We start from the raw sequence: 27,168 nt of genomic DNA on the forward strand, positions 1-27,168 counted from the left end.
TTTGCCCCCCCCCCCGCCCCCCAATGGATCGGCTGGATCCGCCCCTGTTAGCGACTACATAGTGCATACCTATTGCCACGGAATATATAGTTTACGACATACATATATACGACATGTCGTAGACTATATATTCCGTGGTATTGTGAACGATCGATAGGTTCTTTTAAAAAGGTCAGGATAGGTTATGTATGTATAGGTAAAGGTCAACAGCAGGCTGGAATTGTCTTAAAAAAAACGCTTAGATGGTAATAGATGAAACGCTTAGATGAAAATATCACGAATGAGTTCAGTTAAACAGAGCGGATCTACTGTTATGCACCGTGGCCATTGTTGGTCAGGTCATGACCTTGACCTAAAGTATGGTTCGTTCGGCCTGAAGCCCTGAGGATCAAGAACTGAGAGACACGGTGATGGCAAAATTAAAATCGTGCATTTTTGGTGCGAGAGGCTATACAAACTGTGTTCACCGAAACGTCCTTTTTGACACTGTATGAGAGCTGGATTGTTGCGTGGATTAAATGCTGGATTGTTTCATTAGCACGTGAGGGAGCCACCACACTGTTGACGACTCTACGTCAAATGCGACTTAGCGAGCCCGTTGTAGGTGCACCTTCGATTTGTTTGTGACGTTGTAACTTAATTAGCGCACAAATTGTAAGCTTATTGCTCAAGAACATCCATATCCCGCGCCCCACTGGGGGGGCCTATTCATAGCCCCCTCCCGTTTTTCTGCAATAACTTTCAAACCGCTTGACGTATCGACGCTAAACTTTCAGTACCTTCGGCAGCATCAATTTGACACCTTGTGTCAAAATATGAACTTCGTAGCTACCATAGGTCAGCCGGAAATGACGTCAGAGTGACGTCATGTTCGGCCGATTTCGATGCAAAACATTGAACCACGGCAATCGCTCCCAAGAGCTCAGTTTTTAAGCTAGATCCAATTTCTTTGCATGAGAGGACTCAGAATAGACTGCGCTACTAAACTGCAATCTCGGATTTTCTAAATTTTGAAAATTTCGAAAATTTAATATAATAAAATTCAAATTTTATATTTTTACATTTTTTTTTCAAAAAAATTATGACTTTTCGAAAAAAAACTGGAATATATGTAATAGAACGTATTATTATGACCAACTCTAGCAAGTTTTAGCTAAATATCTTCAAAAATGGCCAAGTTATACGCCTTATTGCAAAAAAAAATTCATAATTACTAATTTTTCAAATCAATTTTTCAGCACGTATTTGACATCGTCCGCCAATATAAATAGCACCATCGTGTTCCTGAGCTCAAACTGCATCTAATAGACACCTTTTTTGTTGAAAACTTTTAGCTTCAAAATTTGACATTTTTTGACCTAAAAGTGACCTGACCTAAGCTAAATTTGACTCAAAATGACCTCGAATGACACAGACGACATCAAATTCGAAATCTTTGGCCTAAATGGACCATAAAACGTGTGTCACGTGACCGACGCATGATATAATATTTTCGTGACCTGTGATGACCTGACCTTGACCTGAAAATCAAAGTACAAGTTTGGTACCCTCACTCCTCAGGGTATCTAGAGCATCTGTTCACGAGTGTGTGAACCAAAAATGAGCCTGATCTGACTTGTAAGACGGCGGCCAGAGCCCAAAACGTGAACAAGCCAAAATGCTAATAATTTTTACTTTGACCTGACCTGTGACGTCATCGATGACCTCGAGGTCAACAAAATTAGGTTTCGTACGACAGTTTTCCCGGGGCTATCAGACGCCGTTTGAATTTTGACGATCGGCCCAGTAGTTTCGGAGTTGCCCCCCCCCCCCCCCCCCCCCAGTAGGGCGTGTCATACGCAGACCCCAGTGGGGCGCGGGATATGGGAAAATGTGACCTTCAATAATTTTTGCTGGCCTGGTGTTTGCTCAGACCTAATAGATGACGAAATAGCTCACTCTAGGTATACCTACCTAAATGACGAGACCGAAATTTATGGGAAAACGTTAATTCAAAATGTTTAATTGTTGTAAAGCAAAACTTTTAGAGACATGCTTTTCCCCGAAAAGATCCAGTACATAGTTATGTCCCAATCTACATGATGAATGTGTGAGGCAGAATTTGCCTGGTCCAACCGAGGCCCTTATGTCTGTTCTGCTATGTCGCGACGCCATCTAGTTGTTCCCACAAAAGATGCCAACGCCACCTTGCGATCGATGCTGCAAACGCTCACGGATGTCCCGACGGCTACCGAGACGTAACGTTTAATTTTTTCGACGATGAAAAAGTCGTGAAAAAAAATGACCACAAGGAATCACTGTGACGTTTATATCGTCTAAATCTGATAATACGCACAACACACACGAATGCAATTTTTGCACCAGCAGCAGTTGAAGCGAGGTTGAAAGAACATAAGACACGGAATAAAGTGATCGCGAATCAAAAACGCCGCATAAGCACTCAGGTATAAAACCGAACACCAGCACGAACACACTGAGCAATCATCGGCAAATCACCCGTCCAGCCATCCAACTGTCCATAATTAACTGGCAGCGTTGTTTCTGACAGGTAAAAGGCGCACATTCAAAGACACAAATTGCTGCCACGACGTAACAAACCCAAGCACAAACTTTAAAGGGACCCTCCCACCTTCAAAAAAGTTTATGAATTGGCATGAAAGTGATGTCGCTCGGTTCAGAAAGAGCGAAAACGAATATCTACCAAATTTCACCGAAAAATATTCACCGGTTTTCAAGATATTAGACTTTTACTTTTGTTTACTTTTTGGGATCTCCGCTGTACCTAGCGACTTTATTTGGAAGCAATAGTTTTGCAGCTGAAAGTGCGGCACTTGTTGCGCGCAAAGCAGCATATACCACTGCGTGCTACAAAACGTTTTAGTCAAACATTTAAAAATCGTTAGATATCTGCGCTGACGTCACACATTCAGAGGGGTATTCCTATGCATTAGCCCCTCTGAATCAAAATGCTGCAATTTTGAAATTCAATATTTCCGATTTAAGGCATTTCTCGATGTTGTGAGTGCCGAAACCGGTAATTGTGAGCCAGGGACCCTATTTTGGCTATCTCAACTCAAATCTAATGTTAAGGTGGGAGGGTCCCTTTAAGGGCACTAATCGCTCTTAGCACGCTTGCCCTTAGACTTTTCTTTCGGAGGCTCCTGACTGGTCTTCCGTCCGCAAACGCAGCGACAGCAGCACTTCACCATGGCAACCAGCAGTTTCAGCGCCAGCAGCAGCACGGCCAGCAGGAAGGCCAGCACGTCCAGCGAGTAGTACTGGAAGAAGTTGAGCTCGGCGCCGACGGATTGGAGATGCGGCGCGCCGCCGTGCCGGATGACGTGCTCGGCCCAGTGAACGGCAAGATGACGCGGAGAAACCGGCTGCTCCCTCATCAGACGTTGTCGGTACCGCGCAGCGGCGAGGCGTTCCGAAGACATGGCCGACTCGATGGAGGCTTTCAGGGTGTCGGCATTCAGACGGTCCCAGGTGAGGGTTTCTCCCATACCGAGCCTCTCGGCGGTGATGGCGTTGCCTTGCTGGTCGCCAGTTACGGGGAGGACAAGGAGGGGTGTACCGTGACACACAGACTCCACCAGACTGCCGAAACCGCCGTGGGTGACGAAGAGTCGGCACTTGCTGCTGCCGATGATGTCCTGCTGCGGAAGCCACTTGGAGGGGAGGATGTTGGCGGGCAGTCCGGCGCGGTCTGTTGTGTCCCACTTGAGGAGAACCTTGAAGGGTAGCTTGCCGAGTGCGGCGAGGATGGATGCCTTCTGCTCCGGAGACATGTCCTGAGGTCTCACCACCGAGCCCAAGCTGAAGAAGATGAACTCTGAGTCACCGAGGAAGCTGGTCAACTCCTTTGGCAGTGGCTTCGGTTCAGCACAATGCATGCCTCCAACCTCAATGGTGTTGGGAAGGAGGGCCTTCGGGTAATCCATAGCTGGGTTGCTGCTGAGCATCAGAAGACTAGCGTTTCTTTCTATGTCTAGCACAGGAGGCATCACTCCGGGACCGAACTTCTCAGCGATCAGACGGTCGCTGTAGAATGAAAATCCTCTCCGGAATACAATATCCAAGAAGAAGTGGCTCATGACGTTCTTCACACGCGTCATGAAGGTCATTTTATCCGTGCTCATGACGAATGGTGTTGGAATTATTGCCGGAAGAGTCGGATTTCCCATAGGACTCATAAAGATAGGAAAGTAGGAAACCGGAACTAGGATAATGAATGGAGTCTTCAGAACATGTGCAACAAAATACAGTGGGTATGAGAACCCACCAAACACGACTAGATCAAATTTCTCTTTCAGAAGGTGGTCAAGTTCTTTGCTCTCCAAAGCCGCTCGAGGTCCATCCGAAAAGAAAGTTAAGAACTGCTTCAGACCCGCTTGCATGCCCCGTTCATTCATCTTAAACATGTTGGGCAGATTTTCATCGGAGAAGATCCTCGCCAGCTCGTCGGGCACAACCTCGCGAACGCCCTTGACGGGAGTGGAAGGCTTGAAGCCGTTGAAGAAGACGACATCATGACCCCGCTCCACCAGCCCGGACGCGAGGCCGTAGAAGACGTTCTTCTGCGACTTTCCGCCAATGGGAACCAGCATGAGTATCCGGGCCGCCTCTCCGCCAATCACCAGACAGAGGAGCAGCACCGCCACACTGACGGAGCGAGACGGACCCTGTGGGAAAGACAAATCACGTCTGTAATGTACGGCCCTCCAGATCAGGGCCTATTTTAACATGTTAACTGGGGTGGCAAAACCCACCCCAGTGCACAGTGGGGATTTTTCCGATCTAGCGCCTATTAATTCAAAAAATATTTTTTGGATTTTTGTTAATTTTTTGTGTCAGTAGGGCTAAGAAATGTCTGAATTTTTCATATATGGCATTGTTTTATCTGTATGTCCACGCAAAACTAGGAAAAATGCGCCCAAAGTTCACACTCATGCGTGATTACTCAATGGGCTCAGCAAGGCCCGAAAGTATAGCTCAATTTCATTGTCCTGTCCTGTTGGTTTTAATCTTGCGAGGTCTTAAAGTTGCATATCATCTGAAAGGCACCTTTATTAGGGATGGAATGGCAAACAGAAAGTATGCCACAACCTTACTAAGGTCACAAAAATGCCCTTTACAAAAAACCCTTACAGACACCATATTGAAGGAATGGTATTCTAAATAAATGTAGGAAATCAACAATGTTCTCCACACTTTTCCACTCCGAAATATATCCTATCGAATTCGCCACTTTCTTCTGCACAAGACAACGCCTAGTTTGGCTGCCGAAACTTGCCTGAGCACGGAATATTCACATTAGAGTATCTTAACACCCCACTCGAGGAGCGCTAGGGCAAACAGCACGATATAGGTATGTTCCGGACATAGGCGAATAATTTTACTTCGTGATTTATATGATGCATATTTTCTGAGACACATTCATTAGGAATAGGATGACAAGCGTAAATTATACATACCGTAACCTTATTAACCATCGTACTTGTGGGGAGGGGGAGGGGGAAGGGGTCGGATAAAACCCCATGGTTTTCCGCAGATTACTCGCGTAAAAAGCGGCCGATCGCGCCGAAACTTTCGGTACCCTCGAGATCATCAATTTTACATCTAACCTAAAAATTTCATGACTCTGACCCAACTGACCTTTGACCTGTGGCATATTTCTCGAGACCATGTTTGGCCGGAATCGCGATTCGGCGTATGCCAGCTCACATTATCCGCGGTTTCCAGTCTTTTTGTGGTTTTAAACGTTCAAATATGTGAAATGATGTTGGTGCCATGCATAATGGTGGGAGTCAAGGTCACGTGAAGGTCAAGTCAAGGTCATTGACCTTTTGATGACCTTGGTTCACTTTTTCGAGTTTTACTTGTTTCTAGGGTAGTTTTTGGTGCTGATTTCGATTTTAGCAGCCATTTGAATATTTACGAAGTAGTTCTAGTGCCTTCGTTCCATGTTACGAAGCTATCAGTAGTAGGTGACACTTCTATGGATGGCCGGCAGGACGCCTACTAATTGATCACATATTTGAACTGACCTGACCCGACCTGGCCTAAATGCATATTACAGACATCGTCTGTGATCAAAACTAACATGCAATTCGTGATCAGCACCCCAAAATACCCCGTAGCACCCTAACTTTGCGAAGTTTCAAGAGGTCTCGATTTCCCAACTTTAGTTGGGTCATTAAACTGACTTGGAAAGTCAGCTTATGACCTTGGACTTTGAAATTGGATATATTCGGCCTAATTTCGTCATAGGCAGCACGCTTGACTTTTCCGCGAAGCTCTAGCTTGATCAGGGGCCAAACGGCTGAGCGGGGGGTCCAATTGAACCCCCTATACTATGTTGATTATGCACATTTACAGGTAAAACTCTCACCAGGACACACCAGCCAACATCTGTGCACAATCTGGCTACAATTCTACCTATGGTTTGCCCTCTACGAATAAATACGTGCTAGATCGGAAAAATCCCCACTGTGCAGTGGTGCGGTTTTCCACCCCAGTCGTCTTACTTTGCCACCCCAGTGAAAAACAGCCCAAAAGTCCGCCCACATATATTGGCTGCCGACAATCACGGATGCGACACATTCTTGGGGCGCAACTCAGCTTGACAGGGGGAAAAGGGCTCACTGAGGCGCCACCACCACCAATGGGGGTGCCCTCTCACTACTGGGGGTGCCCTGCCGCAAGTGCAACTGTGGCGCCCTACTTCGATTGGGACACACTACCGGCAATGGGGCGCCCTACCAGCACTTGGGCGCCTACCACGACTGAAGTGTCCTATCAACATTGGGGCGCCCAGACACGATTGGGGCGCCAACCACCTTTGGGCGCCCTATCAGAAATCGCCGTACCACTACTGCGGCGTCGTAACACTACTGTGACGTTCCGCTGGTGCTGGGGCGCCCTAAGTTTCTGGTGCACCCTACCGCCACGAGGCGCCCTACCACCACTGGGGCGCCCACCACTACTTGGGCGCCCTACCACTACTCCGGCGCCCTGCTACAACCGGGGCGCCCTACCATCACTGGGCGCCCTGACACAGCTGGGGCGCCCTATCACAACGGGTGCACCTTACCACAACTGAGGTGCCGTACCACTACTGGGGCGCATTTACTCTAGCAGTAAGTCAAGTAACTAACTCGCCCTTACTGCCACTACTGGGGCGCTATGCCACAACTGAGACGCCTTACAACCAGTGGATCGCCCACCGCTGTTTGGGCTCAATGCCGCTACTGGGGCTTCATTACACTACTGAGGGGTGCCCCGTCACGCCTGGGGCGCCCTACCGAGACTGGAGCGCCCTGTCACTACTGGGGCGCCCCTCAGGGACGCCATACCGCTACTGGATTGTCCTACTATTCAGGCGCCTTACCACAACTGAGAAGATATCTCGGTTGAGGTATCAATGGCGCATCGATGACAAATAGCAATATACAAATTACAACACTGGTCAGTGGTCACCAATGCATCTTTCTTGGCATTACAGAGCCATAAGCTCTTCAAAATCTGGAGAGCGTCTCGAGGCAGTGGCGTGGCGAGATATTGGCCGCAAAATTGAATTGTGATGTGGCTTTGAGACTGGCCGCGTGATCAACTGCGGATTTTCAAACGCACGTGCACGCATTGCTTCTGACGAGGGTATTTCCAAGAGAAAAATCTGGCGGGCGGCGGTTTAATCCTCGCCCGTATTGGTGTTTTTCCAGCCGCGGACGTATAGGGGAAGGGGGGGGGGGGGCCGTTAGACCCCCCACCTTGCCGTTTTGCCCCTGATTGAGCTAGAGCTTCGCGGAAAAAACGAGCGTGTTGCCCGTGACGAGAGAAAGCCGATGATATCCAATTTTAAGGTCCTAGGTCATCGGTTGACCTTCCAGGTCAGATCAATGACCCAAAAGTCGAGAAAATCGGGACCTGTTAGAACGTCGTAAAGGGTGGCTCCTATGGGGTTTTTCGGGGTGCTGATGACGAATATCATGTTAGTTATGATCATAGATGATTCTTCATGCATTTAGGCCAGGTCGGGTCAGGTCAGGTCAGGTCAACCGGTAAGGGTTTTGCCGGGTATTCGTAGTAAGTGGCAACCGCCTCTGACAGCTTCGTAACATGTAGTGAAGGCACCAAAACTACATCGTTAATGTTCAAATGATTGCTAAATTCGAATTCAGCTCCAAAAACTAGCCTAGAAACAAGTAAAACTACAAAAAGTGAACTGAGGACATCAAAGATCAATGACCTGACCTGACCTTCCAGTGACCTTGACACCCACCCTAATGCTAGCATGGGAGCAACATCATATCACATGCTTGAACGCTTGAAACCACGAAAAGACTGCAAACGCGCGCCTAATGCGAGCCGACACGCCGAATCGCGATTCCGACCAAACATGGTCTTGAAAAGTAGGTCACTGGTCAAAGGTCATTAGGGTCAGGGTCATAAAATTTTCAGGGTAGGTGTAAAATTGATTATCGTGAGGGTACCAAAAGTTTCGTCGCGATCGGTCGCTTTTTACGCGAGTTATTCGCGAAAAACCGAGAGGGGTCCGTTTGACCCCCCTCCCCTATCCTGGCGACCGGTTAAGTGACCTCGAGTGACGCCGCTGCCTTGGGATGGGAAGGTGTTTTGTTTATCATGGACGGATCGGGGGGGGGGGATTTTAGGGCCATCGGCATAAGCAGTAAAAGTTCTCTGACGAAAGGGGGTTGCACCATGCACAGCCGACTTTTGGCTGAATTCTTTCCATGCAGCGCCCGAAAGGGCTATGTTAGAAAAAAAAACTATGCCAATAAACGCCTCCAGACACTTTCCCGAAACATTAGCCCTTACGTACTACCGTCACAAATAAAAGATTCTGAGACTCGATTGTGTCGCCCCCCCCCCCCATCGAAATGCTGCGCACATCAGCATTTCGGTGGGGGGGGGGGGCACACAAGAGACAGGGGCGCCACCACTGCCTGGCCACCCCAGTCAAATTGTCTTAAAATAGGCCCTGCTCCAGATATTTAGTGGTTGGTTGCCAACATCACAATAAGCGATCTGCATTGATGAATAGGTCTAATGGCTGTTGAAAACCATTGCCGAAGTGTGCGCACGAACCCTCTTCTCATTTCTATATTGAGTCATTTCACAGGAGTGTCTATCATTCAAAGTTATTACACCAAAAGCACATGGGCTAACCAACCACTCTTTTGCTGGAGGGCCGTATACATAACTGGACAACGATCAGTGCGGGACATTACCAGCAGGATTTAAAAGCACATTAATTCCTCGGAGAACGTCAGCAAGGGCTCAAACACAGCATAATGTCTAAGAGCCCTTGATATACCTAACTACCTATACTTTCAGAACACAATGGCAGTCGGTAATAGGGCCATTGTCCATAGTTTTTTAATCGATTACCTATCGATCGAGTAGGGATAAAATAGAATAGCACATTTGCTGAAATGTCATTCAATTTCTTGTATTGTAGCTTATGTAGGTACCTTTTCACTTACATGACTTTGGACTAGTGTACGGGCACACTATCTCCCCCCCCCCCCCCACGCCTATCGTGAAGAGCTCGCTAAACAAACAAAGCGATATGTGAACGGACACACCGGGTACAAAGTTCAACATCGTTGGGTGGCTGACCCTTCAGTTTATCCGACTATCGCAGTCCGAGCTCCTCCTACCAGCCAGTGGACACGTGACCGACCAACCCTCCGGCGACCGGCACACAACTTGCCGTTGTCCGAGCTCATCCCACTAGCCAGCAGACACGTGACCAGCCATACCCAAGCCACGCCCCTTGACAAACCGTCTGCCCGCTATAAGGAGAGGAGAGATGCTATTGGTTGGCCGTATAATGCCGTTTTACAAGACGATTCCGATCATCGAAGAAATCAAACATACGTGGGACACAACCCAAGCGTAGCTGCTGATTTATCCTCTCACACTGCACGTTCATTAACTCGTCACATTACGGGAAAAGAACTATTAACGTCATCATTTCCCGAGCTATTACATAGTCGTTACGGCACGATAACCTTTGTTTGGCGAGCTTTGCGGCTGTAACTTGTGTGTAAATCTTTTCACCCAAACAAACATTTTAAAAGCTGAACTGTAAATTCAGAAATGGGCATGACATGGCAATAAATAGGTATTGCTATTGATAAATTCGAACATTATTGATCCATATCACAAATAAACCAGTAATTAGGCTGTATTTTCAATGAATCGATTGAGTTGTGCCACTTACACCTAACGTCCGTACCCAATACGGCCCGCTACAGTCCAACCGAACCCGCTAAAAAGGCATGCATGTGCATTTAGGTATGAGGTAAAACACTGACCAACGACAACCATGCATCAACATCAACGACATACACATGAGTTGACCCGTTCCCCGCCGAAATGCCAGCTTCTTACCATGATGGCGTCAGCAGGGTGCACTTCTGCGCTCAACCGCCGCACACCGGCCAACGCTGGGCGGCGGTGCCAACTGCGGCCGTCTGGCTGCTGCACAGCACGCAAACGGCCGCTGTTCTGCTGCGTCACGGTGGCCGTCGGCCCGGCGACTCGCCTCTCAACTACCTACCCCGCTCGAGGTCACAGCACTTCAAACGGGCGACGACGACGACCGATAGGGGGCGGCTCGAGTACGGGCGTAAATAGACTGCCGATTGTGCCGAGGTTTGGGGCGGGTAAGGAGATGTTTTGAATGGTCGAACGCCTGGTTTCTAATCACCTAGGTATCTGAGTTATTTAGGCAGGTATAGTGTTTAGGAAAATGTTGCGGTGAAGTATGACCTCAGTTCCGTCGTTTCTTCATCCTCGGTAGGTATAGTCAAATCCTTCTCCTTCACGCCCCCATCCCCTGTTCCGGGCTGGATGGGCACCTGTATCCTTCCTATGCGGGTAGCTCCAGTCTCCAACCTAGGAGCAGAAGACCCGTTGCCGGTCGCGGTGACCGTCAGGGGTCTGGGTGGCCCATGTCCACTGGACGGGCTCATCCCCGACGGGTCACCAGGGTGCCTGCCCAGACCAATGTCTCCCCCGAATTCTTATCATCCGGCATTTAGAAGTTATTTCGTTGTTTCACTCTAGGCTGATCGGCCTTGAGAAAAAGGTCACAGGTCAAGGTCACATACGCAATACGCATTTGCATATTTTCGTCAACAATCGAATCGAAAGTTCCAATCCAATATATTTTCGTCACCAATCGATATTCATCAATCTATAATCAATATTTATTGTTACCGATTACGCTACAATAACGATGCAGTTGATGACAAAGCGATGAAAATAAATATACATAAAAAGCTTTACCATAGTCCTTGTTTTCCTTCAAATATGGCAGCAAAATACCAAAGCGATCCGAAAATAAAAGCCTATTTGACATACTGAATTTCGGCAACGTTGATCTCGCTTTCATTCATTCGCAATCATTTGTTTCGTGAACTTCTCCGATGTCTGTGTGCATTGTCTGTGCTTGATCAGAGGCAGAGCAGTGAATCTGTGAATTTAGCTTTAATTTTATTGTGGTTGCACCCCTTCGGTTGCTTATTGCTTCACTTAAATCTATCAATTTTGGTCTGCTCTCCTAGCGGTGCAGCTGAGCGCCTCGGTGCCTATTGCCTAAACCAAAACCGTGACCGTGAATGGTAGTTTGGGTTTCGAGGTGTCCTCTGCAAGTTCTTGTGATTCAATATACCCTGATTGGAGCTCTCCAGAATTAGTGATGAGTGATCAAAACGCGAGAATATTGGAGATTTCCCGGTTACCTGGCAACGATGTGTGCGCAGACTGCAGGAGCCCACGTAAGTCAAAGTGTTAAATTTTACTTCATTATTGCTTGCAGTTTGAAGACTTAAATCAAAGTGGGATATTAGTCAGCCAATATTAATATTGTTCATATAACAGCTTAAAATGTTTTTAATATGTGGGAACATAATCACTATTGATATATGAAAATGGTTGCATGTTTTCTGTACAGATTGCCCATTTTCAGCTGTTATTTCCAATTCAAACTCTATAGTCAAACTGATGTTTAGTTTCAATTCCTGATAGGTAGGTACCTAATTCATTTTGTTACCAGGTAGTGTAGCTTGTTAGCTGTCCCCTGTTGCTTCAAGGTGGCTTGAGGGATTTTCATTACTTTGTATTGCTCTGCATCACTGCAAATGTCCTCCATATTTGTTTTCAGCTGACCAACACAGGGACAGGGAGCGAGACGGGCTCTCAGAACAGTTTTAGCTCAGGGAAGGATAAAGAGCAGAAGTGCTTTGTAAATTGTTGCATAAAAATTATTAGGTTGAAAAGGTGAAATTATCCCATTTTTAACAGATCCGGGGCAAGGTGATTCAATACTTCAGTAACTGGAAAGGGTGAGGAATTATTTCCTTATCAGTCAGCATTGCTCTTACACCATTTCCTTATAGGATTTTTGACATCATATTACTCCTGCAGCCAGGGCTGCGGAGTCGATGGATTTTCGGCGACACCGACTCCGACTCCGGCTTTCAAAAACCAGCTCCGACTCCGACTCCGACTCCGGGCAGAATTGTCGACTCCGACAGACTCCAACTCCCGACTCCGACTCCGCAAACCTAGCAGGGCTGCGGAGTCGACAGATTTTCGGTGACTCCGACTCCGACTCCAGCTCGGGTTTCTAAAATCGACTCCGACTCCGACTCCGACTCCGGTCACAACTGTCGACTCCGACCGACTCCGACTCCGACTCCGACTCCGCAGCCCTGCCTGCAGCCCTTTAATTTTGTTACCCTATCAGCATTTTTAATTGATTCAAGCTTCACACATACCTCTTAAATTTTGTCTTAAAAATTCATGTTACCTTCAAAATATCAATAAAATAAATACATGGATATATATTTTATTATCCCTCATTATTGTTGATGAGCAATAATATTTTGCTCTTCTTCTCTGGTTTTGATTGATAAACTGTGAACTGATAAACTGAAAAATGAAATAAAAATGAATTATTCATATAGATACCAACAGTGAGTCTGCCTGTCATGCATTTTATTGTGAGGTGAAACTAATAAAAGTTGCATTTTCATTATGCATGTATCAAGGTTCCTAGTAAGACAAATAAAGGCCGGTCCCGTAGCTCAGTTGGTTAGAGCGTTGGACTCCGCGTGGTGAGAGCGCGCGTTCCCGGTTATGACAGTCCGGGTTCGAAGCGCGACGGGCGCTCGATATTTATGGGCCTCCTGACAGGTATGGTTGCGGTTGGTGGCAGGCCGTAGCCAGGTGAAGTCAGCGAGGGGACCGGCCGTGCGCGGCTTTGTGCGCACGTTAAACTTTGGACTCTAAATTCTGCCATAGAATCGGAATTGCGCGATCGGAGGGTAGAGGGCAGGGTCATCGCAACAAGCTTCGCTTAGCGGTGGCTCTGTCCTTGTGAATCCTTCCCATCAAAAAGTTCGGACTAAATTTATTTAAAAAAAAGGCAAAAAGTTTCTGCTGAGCTTCTCATTCTTATCAGGTGCCTCAAGAGATCTCTGGTAGAAATATAGATTATAATTTTTATGCTAAAAATATCATGCCATGTCACTCATTGTAGTTTATTGTTTTGAATAGGTATAGGTATGATAGGTACTAAATTCAAATTCATTACTTAAATTTTGTCATTGTTTTAAGTGTTTCTTTGAAACCTAACCCTCGCCCATATAGGGGGAGGGGGAAGTGAAGGGACCCCCTCGTTTTTTTTTCGCTAATAACTCGCGTAAAAAGTAGCCGATCGCGACAAAACTTTCCGTGCCCTCGCGTTTATCAATTTTACCCTACCCTGAAAATTTCATGCCCTAACCTAAATGACCTTTGATCTGTTAGCTACTTTTCGAGAACATGTTTGGCCGGAATCGCGATTCAGCGTATGTCGGCTCGCATTAGCCGCGCGTTTGCAGTCTTTTCGTGGTTTCAAGCATTCAAACATGTGATATGATGTTAGTCCCATGCATCAGGGTGGGTGTCAAGGTCACCTGAAGGTCAGGTCAGGTCATTGTCCTTTGATGACTTCGATTCACTTTTTCGAGTTTAACATGTTTCTAGGCTAGTTTTTGAAGCTGGAATCGAAATTCGCAACCATTTGAACAATTACGAAGCTGTTTTGGTGCCTTCGTGACATGTTACGAAGCTGTCAGAGGCGGTTGACACGTACTACGAATACCCGTCACGACCCCTACTGGTTGACCTGACCTGACCTGACACGACCTGGCCCAAATACATGAAGACATTATCTGTGATCAAAACTAACATGCTATTCGTGATCAGCACCCCGAAAAAAACATGGCAGCCACACTTTACGACGTTCTAACAGGTCCCGATTTTCCCGACTTTTGGGTCATTGGCTTGACCTGGAAGGTCAACCAATGACCTAGGACCTTAAAATTAGGTATCGTCGGCTTCCTCTCGTCACGGGCAAAACGCTCGTTTTTTTCCGCGAAGCTCTAGCTCGATCAGGGGCGAAGAAACGGCATGAGGGGGGAGGGGTCCAATGGACCCCCTTCCCCCTTATACGTTCGTGGCTAACTAAACACCGATACGGGCGAGGGTTGATTACGGCAACCCTTGATTAAATCAATGACTGAATGATCGACATTGGTAAAGGACACCGGCCCTTTCATCGTGCATTCTGTCCCAAACGATTGCTGCCATGGCAGAATCTTGGGTTTGGCGTGACTACGACCGTCCTGCATTTGCCGGTGTGTGTCGAGTGTTGGCATTCACGGCGACGTCGTGGGGTATCGTTGGCCAGTCCCGATTCACCCGGCCTCGTCTCGACGGTCGGTGGCACAGCGCGTTATCACCCACAACGTCCGGTCCGGCCGCCCCCCGGACGGATGGGGGAGGGGGGACGTGGCTCCGTGCCATCGCATGATGGTGTCTTCACGTGCGCTCAGTATCATATGCTGATTTGACGTGGTGAACGCAATGCAGTCAAATCAGCGTCCAGCTGTGCTCGTACGTGAATATAAGTCAAAGCGAAAGTATTTTCAAAGTCTCTCGTAACTCAGTTTGTTGAGCATTGTATCGGACCCCCGGTTCGTGAGCTTCAGCGCTCGATATGCGAGATTTATATGGGATGGATGCAGCAAGTGTGAGCACTACCACAAGATCACTTCACCAATAGGAGCGCCGGGGTCCCTCTGGACCATAGTCCTGGAGTCACGGTCGAACATCGCCGACCGTAATTCTACCTCTCAGTGTCTTTATTTTTCTCTCCAACTGGCTAGTGGTTATGCTCGTCTTATACCAGGAGGGCTCCTTCTCCTATGTTACAGCAGTTTCGAGAGCCCACCTCGCTCCCAGAAGCCAAGGGACGATATCTACATCTACGATACGATATCTATCATACGATATCTACAAAGCCAGGGACGAAAGTCCAGAGGTCGGGGGGCACCGAAAATTCTGAGTTTTCTCGAGCCTAATCAATGTTTTTCCAACTGCGCTAAAACTGGGGAGCGTCCGTGTTATAAGCAGGGAGAATACAGACGGAAGAAGACCAAGGTCTGCTTGCGCTCATACGCTGACATGCCGTGAAGATGCAAATGAGTCTCCGGGGGTTGTATGCATTTAGTCCCCCGATACAATATGTATCATCTAACCTCTTGCCGTTGCCTCTTTTTTTCACAGAGGTGGAGTATGCCTCCTACAACCTGGGAGTGTTTCTCTGTACTACCTGTGTTGGGATCCATCGCTCCATGGGCACACACATCTCCCAGACACGACACCTTCGTGTGGACAGGTAAGTGTGGAAAGGTGGAAAATGTGGACACCTCAGTGCGGGTAGGTGGGTGTGGAAATGTGGACTGCAGTCTGTGGACATATCTGTGTGGACAGGTGGGTGTGGAAATGTGGAAAATGTGGACACCTCAGTGTGGACAGGTAGGTGTGGAAAAGTGGACTGCAGTCTGTGGACAGCTCTATGTGGGCAGGTGGTTGTGGAACGGTGGACACCTCCTGCATGTGGTCGGGTGAGCAGTAGACACGGAACGGTCACGGAACAGTTTCTTTGTGTGTGGTTTGGCAAATGAATCTGGTGCAACGGCTTGCTATCTCGATTATCGCGATCAACGTTTTATTTTGCCGGTTTAGATGTTTGCATTTTAAAGGAATTTTGATTAGTTGCCTTGAAATAATATTTATTTATCCACAAAGTCATCCAAAACTTATTTGACGTCCCCTGTTTTGGCCACTACACTGCACTGCTACCCTGCTTTTGCTTGGAACTCTGTCTAATTTGTACCCTGTTCGCTCTTTGTCCAGATGGCTGGATGAGAACCAAATAATCTTCATGGAACAGCACGGAAATGAGGTGTCAAACGCCCACTACGAACGGTACCTACCGGACTGTTACCGTCGCCCGGACGGCTGCGCGCCTGCGTACGTATGACCAATCGGAGGGCAAGGTCAGGGGTGTGGCCAATGTGAGGTCAAGGTCAGGGGGTGTGGCCAATGTGAGGGCAAGGTCAGGGGTGTGACCAATCGGAGGGCAAGGTCAGGGGTGTGTGGCCAACGTGAGGGCAAGGTCAGGGGGTGTGGCCAATGTGAGGGCAAGGTCAGGGGAGTGTGGCCAATCATAGGGCAAGGTCAGGGGTGTGTGGCCAATGTGAGGGCAAGGTCAGGGGGTGTGGACAATCATAGGGCAGGGTCAGAGGGGTGTGGCCAATGTGAGAGCAGGGTCAGGGTAGTGCACCCAATCATAGGTTGGGTTCAGGTGAGCCCCGCCTATCGCATAATGAGATCGGGGGGAGCGCACCAATGGGAGTTCGAACTGTGTCTGCCTCGCACAGCCGTTAAGCTCAGTGGATGAACCGTGGATTAGTTATGGAGTCGTGTGTGGCTCTAGGAAGTTTTTGGAGCAGTTTATTGAATCGTTTATGGTTCCAGTGTGCTACTGGATTAGTGATTTACTCGGTTATTATTTCAGGGTCTTACTCGAGAAGTTTATTGACCCGTTTGTGATTCCAGAGTACCATTAGAGCAGTGTTTGGACTGGTTTATGACTTTGGTGTGCTTCATCTTCATGAGCAATTTATTGACCCGTTTATGATATTCCAGTGTTCTTCTGGAGCAGTTTATTCGCGCCAAGTACGAGCGGGAGGAGTTTCTGGAGCCGGCCCGCCAGGTGGGCTACATGGCCAGCACCAAGAGCGGCCACCTCATGAAACGGGGACGGGACGCGGCCAAGTTCGAGATCCGCCGCTTCGAGCTCTCCGAGGCTACCAACACGCTGTCCTACTATGTCAAAGAGGTGAGTCGGTGAGACAGTAGTTAGGTCAAATCGTTGGGCTTGCTGTGTGGTTGGCTGTTGTGGGTAGATTTATCGGAGCTGGAGAGTTATCGGGGTCAGACCGGTGTTTTTCATGAAATTTTCTCTTCGCCAATTTCTGTTCGGAAATACATTTTGTTTTTCCATGCGTATTGGTTATGGTGTAGCCTTTTGAAATCCGTATAGATAGTAGGTATCCCTGGTCAAAAGATGGCGTGTGAATTTGCTGCATCTGATAGCCGAAGCTTACCGAAGTCACCCCAGACTCACGAAAGTTGTTACGTTGCGTGCCTCCGTCCCTGCTCACTTGCACATAATGCCAGAGCACGCAACGAAGCACGTGCCCTTGCAACAAAAACAAAAACTTAATCACGCAATGATCTGCAGAGAACTGGACTCAGCCAGGTCCAGCTGTTGCCGAGAACGCTTTTTGCGCCAGCTCCACTAACAGGACCATCTATAATATGGTTGCGCTTTGTCTCTGTTTGGCAGCGTCAGCTCTAGTGTTTCCGCATGTAGCACAATTCACCACAAATATTCCTCGTTTGACAAAGGTCTGAGGCTTGTCAGATTATGTATGTATAGTTTAGCAGTTTATGAAGAGGTAAGAGGTAAGGCAACTGACGTAATAAGCTGGTAACTCAGCTGACTAGCGAGTTATGCCAGCTTACAGATCGGTACAACTTACCTACTGTAAGGGAACGGTGAATTTTAGTCAGATGACGGGTAAAGCTCAGTATATTGACGTAGTAAGGCTCATCGGATGACGGGGCTAACGTTACTCACCCCACGTATTATACCTACATATTTAGGTTTCTGAGTTAACGGATTTCGTTAGTCAACAGGGCATATGGTGCTGGGATAGTCAACTGACGATTGTAGGCTAGTCAGCTAACAAACGACGAAGGCTAGTGAACTAAAGGGCAAAGTTCAGCTGGTGCAGATTGCAGAATTTGTCACCAGCCGGTCCGGAAATGGTGTCTGGTGCAGCGCTGGTGCCCACTGTGGTGACGGGGACGGAACGGGACACATGTGCGGCTCTGTGCTGTTTTAGTCGAGCCCCGCCGGAATCGGATGTGTGGTGTTTTAGAAGCCTGTGGGGAAATGTAGTGATAAAGCCTGGTCGACTAGGCAGTGTTTTGGCTCGTTTATGTGGTACCACACATGTTTGGGTACCATCTAATTCTAAGTTTGTTGCATTTCAACAACTTGAATCGCAATAAGCAGCTAAATACACCATGCATTGCAATTCATGTAATGCATGGATGTTGTATCGCACCATAAAGCCAAAATAAGCAATAAAATGGCAGCATACTTTACGATATATACATACTATTGGGCAGCTTATCCTATGACCATGGCGAAGAACAGATGCTTGAAGTCCACAGAACTGTTGCCTATGTCATTGAGATACACGATGTAGGTACCTCTTACCTGCTCCTCATCAATATAAAGTTGAGTGCATTAAAACGACTCTGCGTTATCAATATTCAAGAGGTGTATCGATACATTAAGTGCTTTGATTGTCACTAACTGCAAGTAGCGATGCATTCAATTCAACAAATTTAGCGTCACTCCTTGCTGACAATGTTATTTCATCTCTCCCTGCAGGGGAAGCACCCGAAGCAGACGATGTCGCTGCAGGCGATGAATGTAGCGCTGGTACCGGAGAAAGTCAACCACCCGAACGGCATGCAGATCACCTACGTGACGCACGGTGAGAGGCTGCAGGATGCAGGGGAAGGGTAGGATAGGGAAGGAGGAGGTAGGGAGGAGAGGGTGGTGATGGGAGGGTGGATGGGAGAGGAACGTTGGGAAAAGGATAGACGGAAGACGAAAGCGAAGATGGGGGCCGAGCTAGAATTAGGGATGGGTGGAAGAGACTGGGAGAATTTTGACTACAGGGGGTGTTGGGTGAAACAGCCGAGCTGGATTAGAGAATACGCCTTGTTAGCATGGCGATGGCCTATTGGGTTTGCTGGTCCCCACATGTAACGCCTGATGATAAGCTCCCCAGTCTCCACAGTGAGAAGATTTCTTCATATGTTGCTTGTTCGCGGTTCTCATGCCACAGGCTCCCTGTCAAGTCCAGGCTCCACTACGCTATTTTCTGTGCGATTTAGCGATTTAGCGTCAGAATTATGAATTTTGTTCCCCGAAAATGCGAAAATGCGAGAGCGACATTGCGTGACATTTAATAATGCGATTTCCGCAGTTTGGCTCAGCGCATCCGTTTGCACTAGATGAACGTTGTCTGGCATCGCCAAGGGCATCGCATTCTCGCATTGTCGCAAAATCGCACGGAAAATCGCGTAGTGGAGCCTAGGCATCAGCTAACGGGCTGTCCCTATGTGACAGATTTAAACACGCGTCTCCTAGTCTCAGCTCACATCCCCTTCATGTGACCACATACCTCCCGTCTCTGCCCTCCACCAGGTACCATCCGGCACATATTTGTGTACCATAACGACGGCCAGACTACCATCGACTGGTACATGGCCATCAGGAACGCCAAGCTCAACTACCTCCGTGTGGCTTTTCCGGGTCACTCGGCAGCTGAGGTGGGTCAAGGTCCAAGGAGAAAGGACCTTACGTATGATGATAATTATATCATGAAAAATGAATCTTCAGGAACAAATGCAATAGGTTTTACAATATTCCAGCCTATCTGTGACTGCGATAGTAAATCTCCGAGGCCCGCCAAGTTTATTTGCGCGGATCGCCTCTCCTTCCCCCCCCCCCCCCCGAACACAAAGGTTTAGCGGAGCTCACCACTAACTCACCCCCCCCCCCCTATCCCCGCAGCTGACGGCTGATCTGACGCACGACTTTCACCTGGAGGGATGGCTGCACAAGATCGGTCCGCGCGCCGGCGACCAGTACCGACGGCGGTGGTTTACCCTGGACGATCGTCAGCTCATGTATCATGATCAGCCACTGGTGAGGACAGTCTACCACACAGTACATACTCCATACCATACAGTCCAAAGATCGTCAGCTCATGTATCATGATCAGCCACTGGTGAGAGGCAGTCTATCTTACAGTTCAAAGATCGTTAGATCATGTACCATGACCTGGTGAGACTCAGGGAAGTCTACCTTACAGCCCAAACCATACAGTCTATCATACAGATGGTGAGGTTGGGTAGACTCGTGGATGACAAATTACATAAGTAACAAACCCATTTTAATTCTCATGCCGTGCTTCCTACTCTGACGTAACGGGTCTATCTTATTGTGTGTGTCTGGCCGTCAGGACCCGGTTCCGAAGGGCGTCATCTCTATCGGGGAGCCGCCAGAGTGGGCGGTGAAGGAAGGAGTGCCGCCCGGATCCAAAGACCAGGTGAGGTGCTGACGGAGTAGCTGGGCTTCAGAGCTGGTCACCTGAGCATGTTTAGAAACTGTGAATAGTTTACCGAGTGTAGCGAGTAGGGACCTAGCGACCATTCACGACTTTCAAAATGGGAGTGTGCTCTTACAGGGCCTCATCTGTAAAATGAAAGTAATTTGCTGTTTCTTATCGTGGCTGCTGGGCTGCCTGGCTACAAATGACGTCATCTTGGCTGACCCAGCTATATCTACCTGGCTTATGCTACCTATTCGTATCTGAGGCACTCGTATTTTGAACATAACCATCCGTCATACGCCCCGCTTATTAATTGGCAGTGGCACCACGATCGTTCACTCTCGCTTTCTCATTTCTCCATTCCACAGGGGTTCTCATTCACACTGAAAACCCCCGAGCGCACCTACCTACTCTCCGCCCAGACGGCGCAGGAGCGTACCAACTGGATGCAGGCCATCACAGAGGTGCTCCGTACACCTCCGACGCCGCAGCAGCGCGCACGTGAGAGAGCCTCCGGGTGGCCGACCAGGGGACGCGTGTAGGGGTGCATGGTGAATGGGACTAACACGGTGTGTGAGGGTAACCCTATGGTGAGGGGTGCTGATGGTCTTTTATTTAGTTTCTTCTAACATCTTTCGCATGGGTGTTGGAACATTGGAGGAAAGGCGTTCTGCGACGCACACTGTACTCTCATATTGTAGTGTCGGAGGTAGTACCACTGCATGTCGAGTGCTGCACTGCACATAACAGTAGTGTCTGTAGTTCTGCACGCCTTGTGCATAGTGTTGCACGCTTTGTCTGTAGTGCTTGGCACACTATCTGTAGTGATAGAGTTCGGTGTCTGCCACTGTTTAGGAAGGACATGCCAGGCGCATCAGTATGGCGTCGTGACACGGGGTCATTTTCGTGGCCTTGCCAAAATCTGCCAAACAGGACGATACAGTGTCTGAGACATTGTTGGTAGATCGAGCTTACAATGGTTACTTGGAGTGAATGCAACAGTGATACTCAAAATTACCAGGTTTTTATCGTAGCGCTTTGTGGGGTCTCTGAATGTTGTGTTATTGCATAAACTTGCAGGCGAGCTTTTCGAAGGGCCTCTTGAAGTCCTTGCTGGCCGCGAAGATCGAACTCACGAGTGGATCAGCTGCAATTTTGCTTGCGGCGCCCCACGCGGTTTTCCACGCACATTATTTTTGGCTCGTGTTGACTCTATTACTGATATGATCGCGATGATGTACAACACTTTTAGTGTTGTATCCGTAGTCGGAATGGATTTTGATCGCGGATAAGACTCGTATGGGGTAATGGAATGACGGATGTGCTGGTAGAAGTACCGAATGGTTCCGTGATTTGGCGGATGTTTGAATGCCTGCTTCTCATCATGGATGGCTAGCCTCGACCGAATCTCACTCTGTAGGGTGGGATCGGTTGAGCGAACCGCATTTGAGAGATTGGAGCGACTGACTGGTTCGGTGTAGGCGATATTAACATGTGCACCACTCTGTAAGGGATTTATATCCAGGTGTGTGATAGGTTTCTAGGAGATACGGACTACTGTATAAGTATGCATGGTTTGATGACACAGGGCCGGTGGCTCTTTTTTGCAGTGTTAACTGTTAGCCATAACCGCATGTTGGCTGACGCTAACAAATCGTGTTTGTGATGCCACTTTCCGAGCGTCTGTTTTATTTAGCCTCTTCCGGTGCATGCAGGCCAGTATTTTATCTCTTGCTGGACAATTATATTTACATTTAGCTGCTGTGTATTGCTTAGCATAACCGTAAGACGTGTCAGTTATGCTGTGAGCATGAGTGTTTTCACACATATCTCACGGTTGCGGGGTATGCTCTGTGCCCCCACTGGTTTGTGCGTAGATGAGATGACAGACCATGCATGCCTGAATACACAGATCAGTCTGTCTCGACTGGCGACCAAATACTCCTCATAACACTGAGTGTTGGGATGCGAGCATCGGTGACGGTATAACTGCTGGTGATAGCTGCCTCGATAAATGCTGTGTATTCTACTAACGAGCAACACTTGGGTAAGTGTTTCGCCAATACCTTGGTGAGTGTCAGGGTAAACTGAACCTAAATATAATGACTGCTAGCGGGCGGTATTTCCACTTTCCATTTGAGTCGGTTGACTCGCTAGATTAGTTATTTGGCATGGGGTTTAGGCACTACGCGGTTTTGTATAATAGGGTTGCATGCAGTTTAACTTAGCCGTTTTCTTCCTGCAGTTTTCTTCTTCGCGTTGGCTTCTGTAGGCCCTTGTAATGTTGCAAAGCTGTTTCGTGACTTAAGAATGAGCAATGGTGTCGATAGTATGTGGCGCTATAAGCGTTTGAAGTTTACATAGACATCTGTAATGAATGTTGCGAGTTGTTTCACAGCCACTTCCAAGTTATATGACCTACGTCCCTGCCATAGTATGTCGTTGTGCTGTTGTGCTGTGCTGGTGACTAATGGGATGTGTCTAATGTCTGATCATGCGCCGTGTGTTCACAGTGGCCGGAAGTCTGCACCGGAAACAGAGCAGCGGACGCCGAATACTTCGGTGACCGGGATCTACCATCGCGGGAACTCCTCCATGTCCCCTATCACCATCAGTCCTATCACTCAGAACGGTGGGAGCGGGCAATACGAGGTCTCAACCGACACAGGACGGCTTGTACGAGCTTCGTACGCCGCTGCATCCGACGGGCTGAGGCTAGGTCAGGTGAATACAAGAGTGTGGTTTAACTCAGCCTAGACCCACGACGGGCCGTCGGGCCAGAAGTTCATCGATTGGTGTGTGGTACTCAGACAAATCTACCCGAAACTAGCTCCATATTTGTTACCAAGTGCAATGGTTGGTAGTGCGCTTTGCGCTATGAATTGATCTGAATTCGAACTGGATAGATCTTACTCGTCGTTTTACAGATGCATGCCTCAGATGTGCACAGATATTGTCTTGAGTTACTTTTATTACCATGTGTTTTTTTTTTGCGTACCGAAATGTATGCGCGCACCCAAGGTGCACCCAAGGGACCAATTTTTCACAAATCTATCTGAGATCATAGTGTGACATGCTTCATATCGTACTTAACAAGTTTTCTATGTTGTTTCGTGTGTTTGCCGTGTGTGCCATATTGTAGAGTGATGTGTTTTTACTGCGTTTTATGCCAGTTGTGCCGACTCAAAGTCGTCAGTATCTTAAGTGCTTCAGCGCATAAGCTGGAAATCATCCGGTCGACGCAGGTCGTCACGTTTTGTTGTAGGTAACGTGTACCATATACGTCATAAGGGACCAAACTAAGAAACCATGGGACGTGCTTTCAATGTCCCTAGTCGCCCAAGGCGAGCGAGTCTTTCCGCGAGTGTAACAAACTTTCTCCCGTATCGATGCAGTCGAGCGGAGAGCGAATCTCAGCCGAAATCACAACGTTTTTAACTGCAGATATCTTTATCTGCCACACATTTCGCCTGGAGGAAGTTAAATGTTGCGTAAGTCGTGTCTTTTCGAGGTGCTCGCGTGTGTCTGTGCGTTTTTATCTAGATGTGAGACCCGTTACAAAATATGTGCCATATTTGCCTGTCATGCTGCGTGGGTTAGCTCATCCAAAAGACGTGTCGTTGGATACATTTGTCAGCGTTTTCTGTCGAAACTTGTTCACTGATTTTGTGCACAGCATTCGTTCAATACGTGACTCAACAATACACCAGTTTCGAAGTAGAAAATGCGATATGAATGTTTGTGATATTCGAGCGTAATTATATCGTTTTGTATTTTTTTAGACGGGAATTCACAAATATTGACTTGATAATTCACTTCGGACATCTTGCATTTAAATCGCTTATCAACTTTGATGCGAGTTTTCCTGTGCGATGAGACATAATGATCTTTATTCAAAGTCGGGAAGGTAATCCCGAATGGCCAGTATGTTATGTGGAGCACGGAACGCGGTATTTGCACCTCCAGTGACCCCGTCTGGGTCATCTCACCCCGCCACCGACAGGGACGCATCCAGGCACCCCTCCCGGGGGTGCAAAGGATAGCATGACAGTCCGTTATTAATCGACAGCACCACAATGAAATTGGGGTGACAGTCTGTTTTTTCCCTGTGTGGGCTGGAAGCAGTTTGTTTGCCGCATGGTTCGAGGTCGCTTGTTACAAAAAGCGCGTTACCCTCCGTCGTTGGCGTCCTGAGCTCGCCTCTGCCACCGCCCCGGGGCAGCGGTCGGGTCGGCGCCGGTCAGGTCACGGCCGCCTCGCGCAGTCCGCCGGCCGCCGCCGCACCGTGCCCGTGTCTCGCGTCCTCGCTCTACATTCAGCTGCGAGCTACAACTGGTGACCGGTGTTGCCGTTTCTACTAGAGGAGCTCCAACTAGTGCCCGCCAGACTACCAGTATTTCTCTGAAGCTTCAGTAGCCGTGCCCAGTGATGAGTTTAGTCGAGGCGATGACACTCCTGAGCGGTTCGCTAGGCGACACAGCTCGAATGATCGCGCACGACGGACCGGCGGCTACTGTAGCCACCTGTCTACTCCTCAAGGCCGGCTTCTTGGCGCTACATCTACTGGCTCTGCGTCTACCCGAGTGCTCCCTCCTGGAGCGCCTGGCCCTCCTGCACTGGTCTTTCGACGGCTGGAACGTCTGGTGTCTGGTCGTCTTCGCACGCACCGGCCGACTTCCCTGGAGTCTGGAGACCTGCGTGCTGTATCACGTCCTCGGCTACCTGGTTTACTCCGTGGTTTATCTACACCTTCAGAGCCGCGAGTGGACTGCTCGTCATGGAGAGCCGTACCCCATGGGCGAGACTCCAGACTCTGAGCTGACTGTTCGAGTCAGTGCTGATGACGAGGCAGAGGACGAGGTGGCTGCCACGTCGGATCCTTTCGGGTCACCGGATGGCGGCTGGGTGCTTTCCGAGGACGTGCCGGATGACGAACGAGAGGATACCATCACTCCAGCTACGGCTAAGACTGGAAGAGACGCCCTCTGTGCCATCCCAGAGAATGAACCTGGCACTGTGCCACCGAAAGAGGATTCCAAAGTAGAAGCGGACAAGAAACCCATGGAAAATGGAGAAAACGAAGTGAAGACGAACGGCGAGAGACCTACAAAGAGCGGCAGCGTGATCGAAAATGGAGGAGGAGAACCGGCGAAGAGCGGCAGCGGAGGACAATCTGAGGACTGCACCAGGGGATCCGTGGAGGACTCTTCCTCAGAGCCGGGCGGCGTTCAGCTGTCTCCCACCACCAACCGGCCGTACCGCAAGCTCGACGCTGCTGGCGAGCTCCTTCCCGGCTCACCAGTCTCCGACGCCCAATGTCGGGACATCACTGAAGATATAGCTGCCGCTCTGAAGGCCGGACGACGGGCGGATGGAGCGGAGCGAGATGCAGACGGCACCGGCTTCAACAAGTACAGTCCGGTGAAGACGGCACGCATCGGACCGGCCTCTGGAGGCGGGCGGGTGAGGTTTGGACTGCCGTGTGCTTCTGAGCAAGACGCGGAGGAAGGAGAGAATGATAAAGAAAAGGAAGGAGAGCGTAAGCGGGTCGGAAGCGATGGAGGCGAAGGCGGAGATAAGAAGATTGAAGCTGGGGCCAACGGAGATGAGAAAGATCACAACGGGATCAACGGAGATCAGAAGAGGATTAATGGAGATCATCATAATGGGGATCATCACGGTCATGATGGGGTCAACGGTGATCGTCACAGCCCCGGCAGCGACAACGGCGAGCGCTAGAAGCTGCAGAGAGGCTCTGAGCGGTGCCGTGTCTTGTTATCCCTAGTCTGACTGTTGTGGCGAGCCGCCGGTGTCTGCGTTTGCGAACTATGTGTGCTATAGAACGAACGAGCAATATTGTTGCGTTTGTTCCGTCAAACTGAAACTGTTAATTGCAAAATGTAATAAATTATGCACGAATCTCACTTAACTGTTTTTGCTCGGTACGGGTGTCAATTCTTCGGGCTTACATTGCGATCGATAACTTTCGGATTGACCGGAAAGCTCAATAATGGCGACGAAACACCATCAGTTTAGGAAGCAGCTGTAGAAAAACAACCGGTCCCAAAACAAGCTTAGATACGTAAGAAAAAAATGAACGAAGTATCTATCCAGACCCTCTCAACGTAGCACCCTCGGTCGTTGAGTATTTTATGATTGTTGCGTTATATGGTCTCTTCACACACGAAGACTGGACCGGGCAGGGTAGGGGAGAGCGGGGCCAGTTGAACCACTTTTTATATATTGATATGCACAGCGAGATCTAGTTGTCATATCGAAAAATGCACAATACCATGAAAAAATATACTCTTTTGGCTTTATTTTAAGATATGTAAAATTATGTTTCAAACATATTTTGCTGCCAAACGCACGCTTATAAAACAGCTCTACGCCCGTTTCAAATGACCCCGATGCGAGGGTCAATTGAACCAGCCCATGGGGTCAATTGCACCTATCCTTAACAATGGGATGTTTTCCTCTTTAAGGCCACTTTCTTAAGGAGATATTTTGTTCGGTTTACTTTTCCAAATGC

General features: G+C 48.5%; 2 protein-coding genes across 4 annotated transcripts; one reads left to right on the plus strand and one right to left on the minus strand.

Annotated features, from left to right (window-relative positions):
- Nucleotides 1–2,291: 2,291 nt before the first annotated feature.
- LOC122370425 (UDP-glucosyltransferase 2-like) lies at nt 2,292–10,576 on the minus strand. The gene is made up of 2 exons (XM_043346044.1): nt 10,423–10,576; nt 2,292–4,685 (listed from the first exon to the last, which is right to left on the minus strand). Exons 1-2 carry the CDS (start codon nt 10,423–10,425, stop codon nt 3,114–3,116), a joined length of 1,575 nt encoding a protein of 524 aa, XP_043201979.1. The 5' UTR covers nt 10,426–10,576; the 3' UTR covers nt 2,292–3,113.
- An 861-nt stretch (nt 10,577–11,437) lies between these two features.
- Nucleotides 11,438–26,560, plus strand: LOC122370407 (arf-GAP with dual PH domain-containing protein 1-like). 3 transcript variants are annotated; one of them, XM_043345975.1, is made up of 11 exons: nt 11,438–11,464; nt 11,601–11,813; nt 15,652–15,763; nt 16,285–16,401; nt 17,080–17,272; nt 18,902–19,007; nt 19,727–19,851; nt 20,096–20,230; nt 20,547–20,633; nt 21,005–21,137; nt 23,150–26,560. In XM_043345975.1, exons 2-11 carry the CDS (start codon nt 11,735–11,737, stop codon nt 23,200–23,202), a joined length of 1,140 nt encoding a protein of 379 aa, XP_043201910.1. In that variant the 5' UTR covers nt 11,438–11,464; nt 11,601–11,734; the 3' UTR covers nt 23,203–26,560. The 3 variants fall into 3 exon arrangements, with proteins under 3 accessions (XP_043201910.1, XP_043201909.1, XP_043201911.1); XM_043345974.1 differs by lacking the exon at nt 21,005–21,137 and having other exon boundaries at nt 11,441–11,464; nt 23,150–23,612; XM_043345976.1 differs by lacking the exons at nt 11,438–11,464; nt 11,601–11,813; nt 15,652–15,763; nt 21,005–21,137 and adding an exon at nt 15,900–15,903 and having other exon boundaries at nt 23,150–23,612.
- The last annotated feature ends 608 nt before the right edge of the window (nt 26,561–27,168 follow it).

This window comes from Amphibalanus amphitrite, unplaced genomic scaffold (genome assembly GCF_019059575.1).
Source record: "Amphibalanus amphitrite isolate SeventyFive unplaced genomic scaffold, NRLGWU_Aamphi_draft 001130F_arrow, whole genome shotgun sequence".
Classification (NCBI taxonomy): Eukaryota; Metazoa; Arthropoda; class Thecostraca; order Balanomorpha; family Balanidae; genus Amphibalanus; species Amphibalanus amphitrite.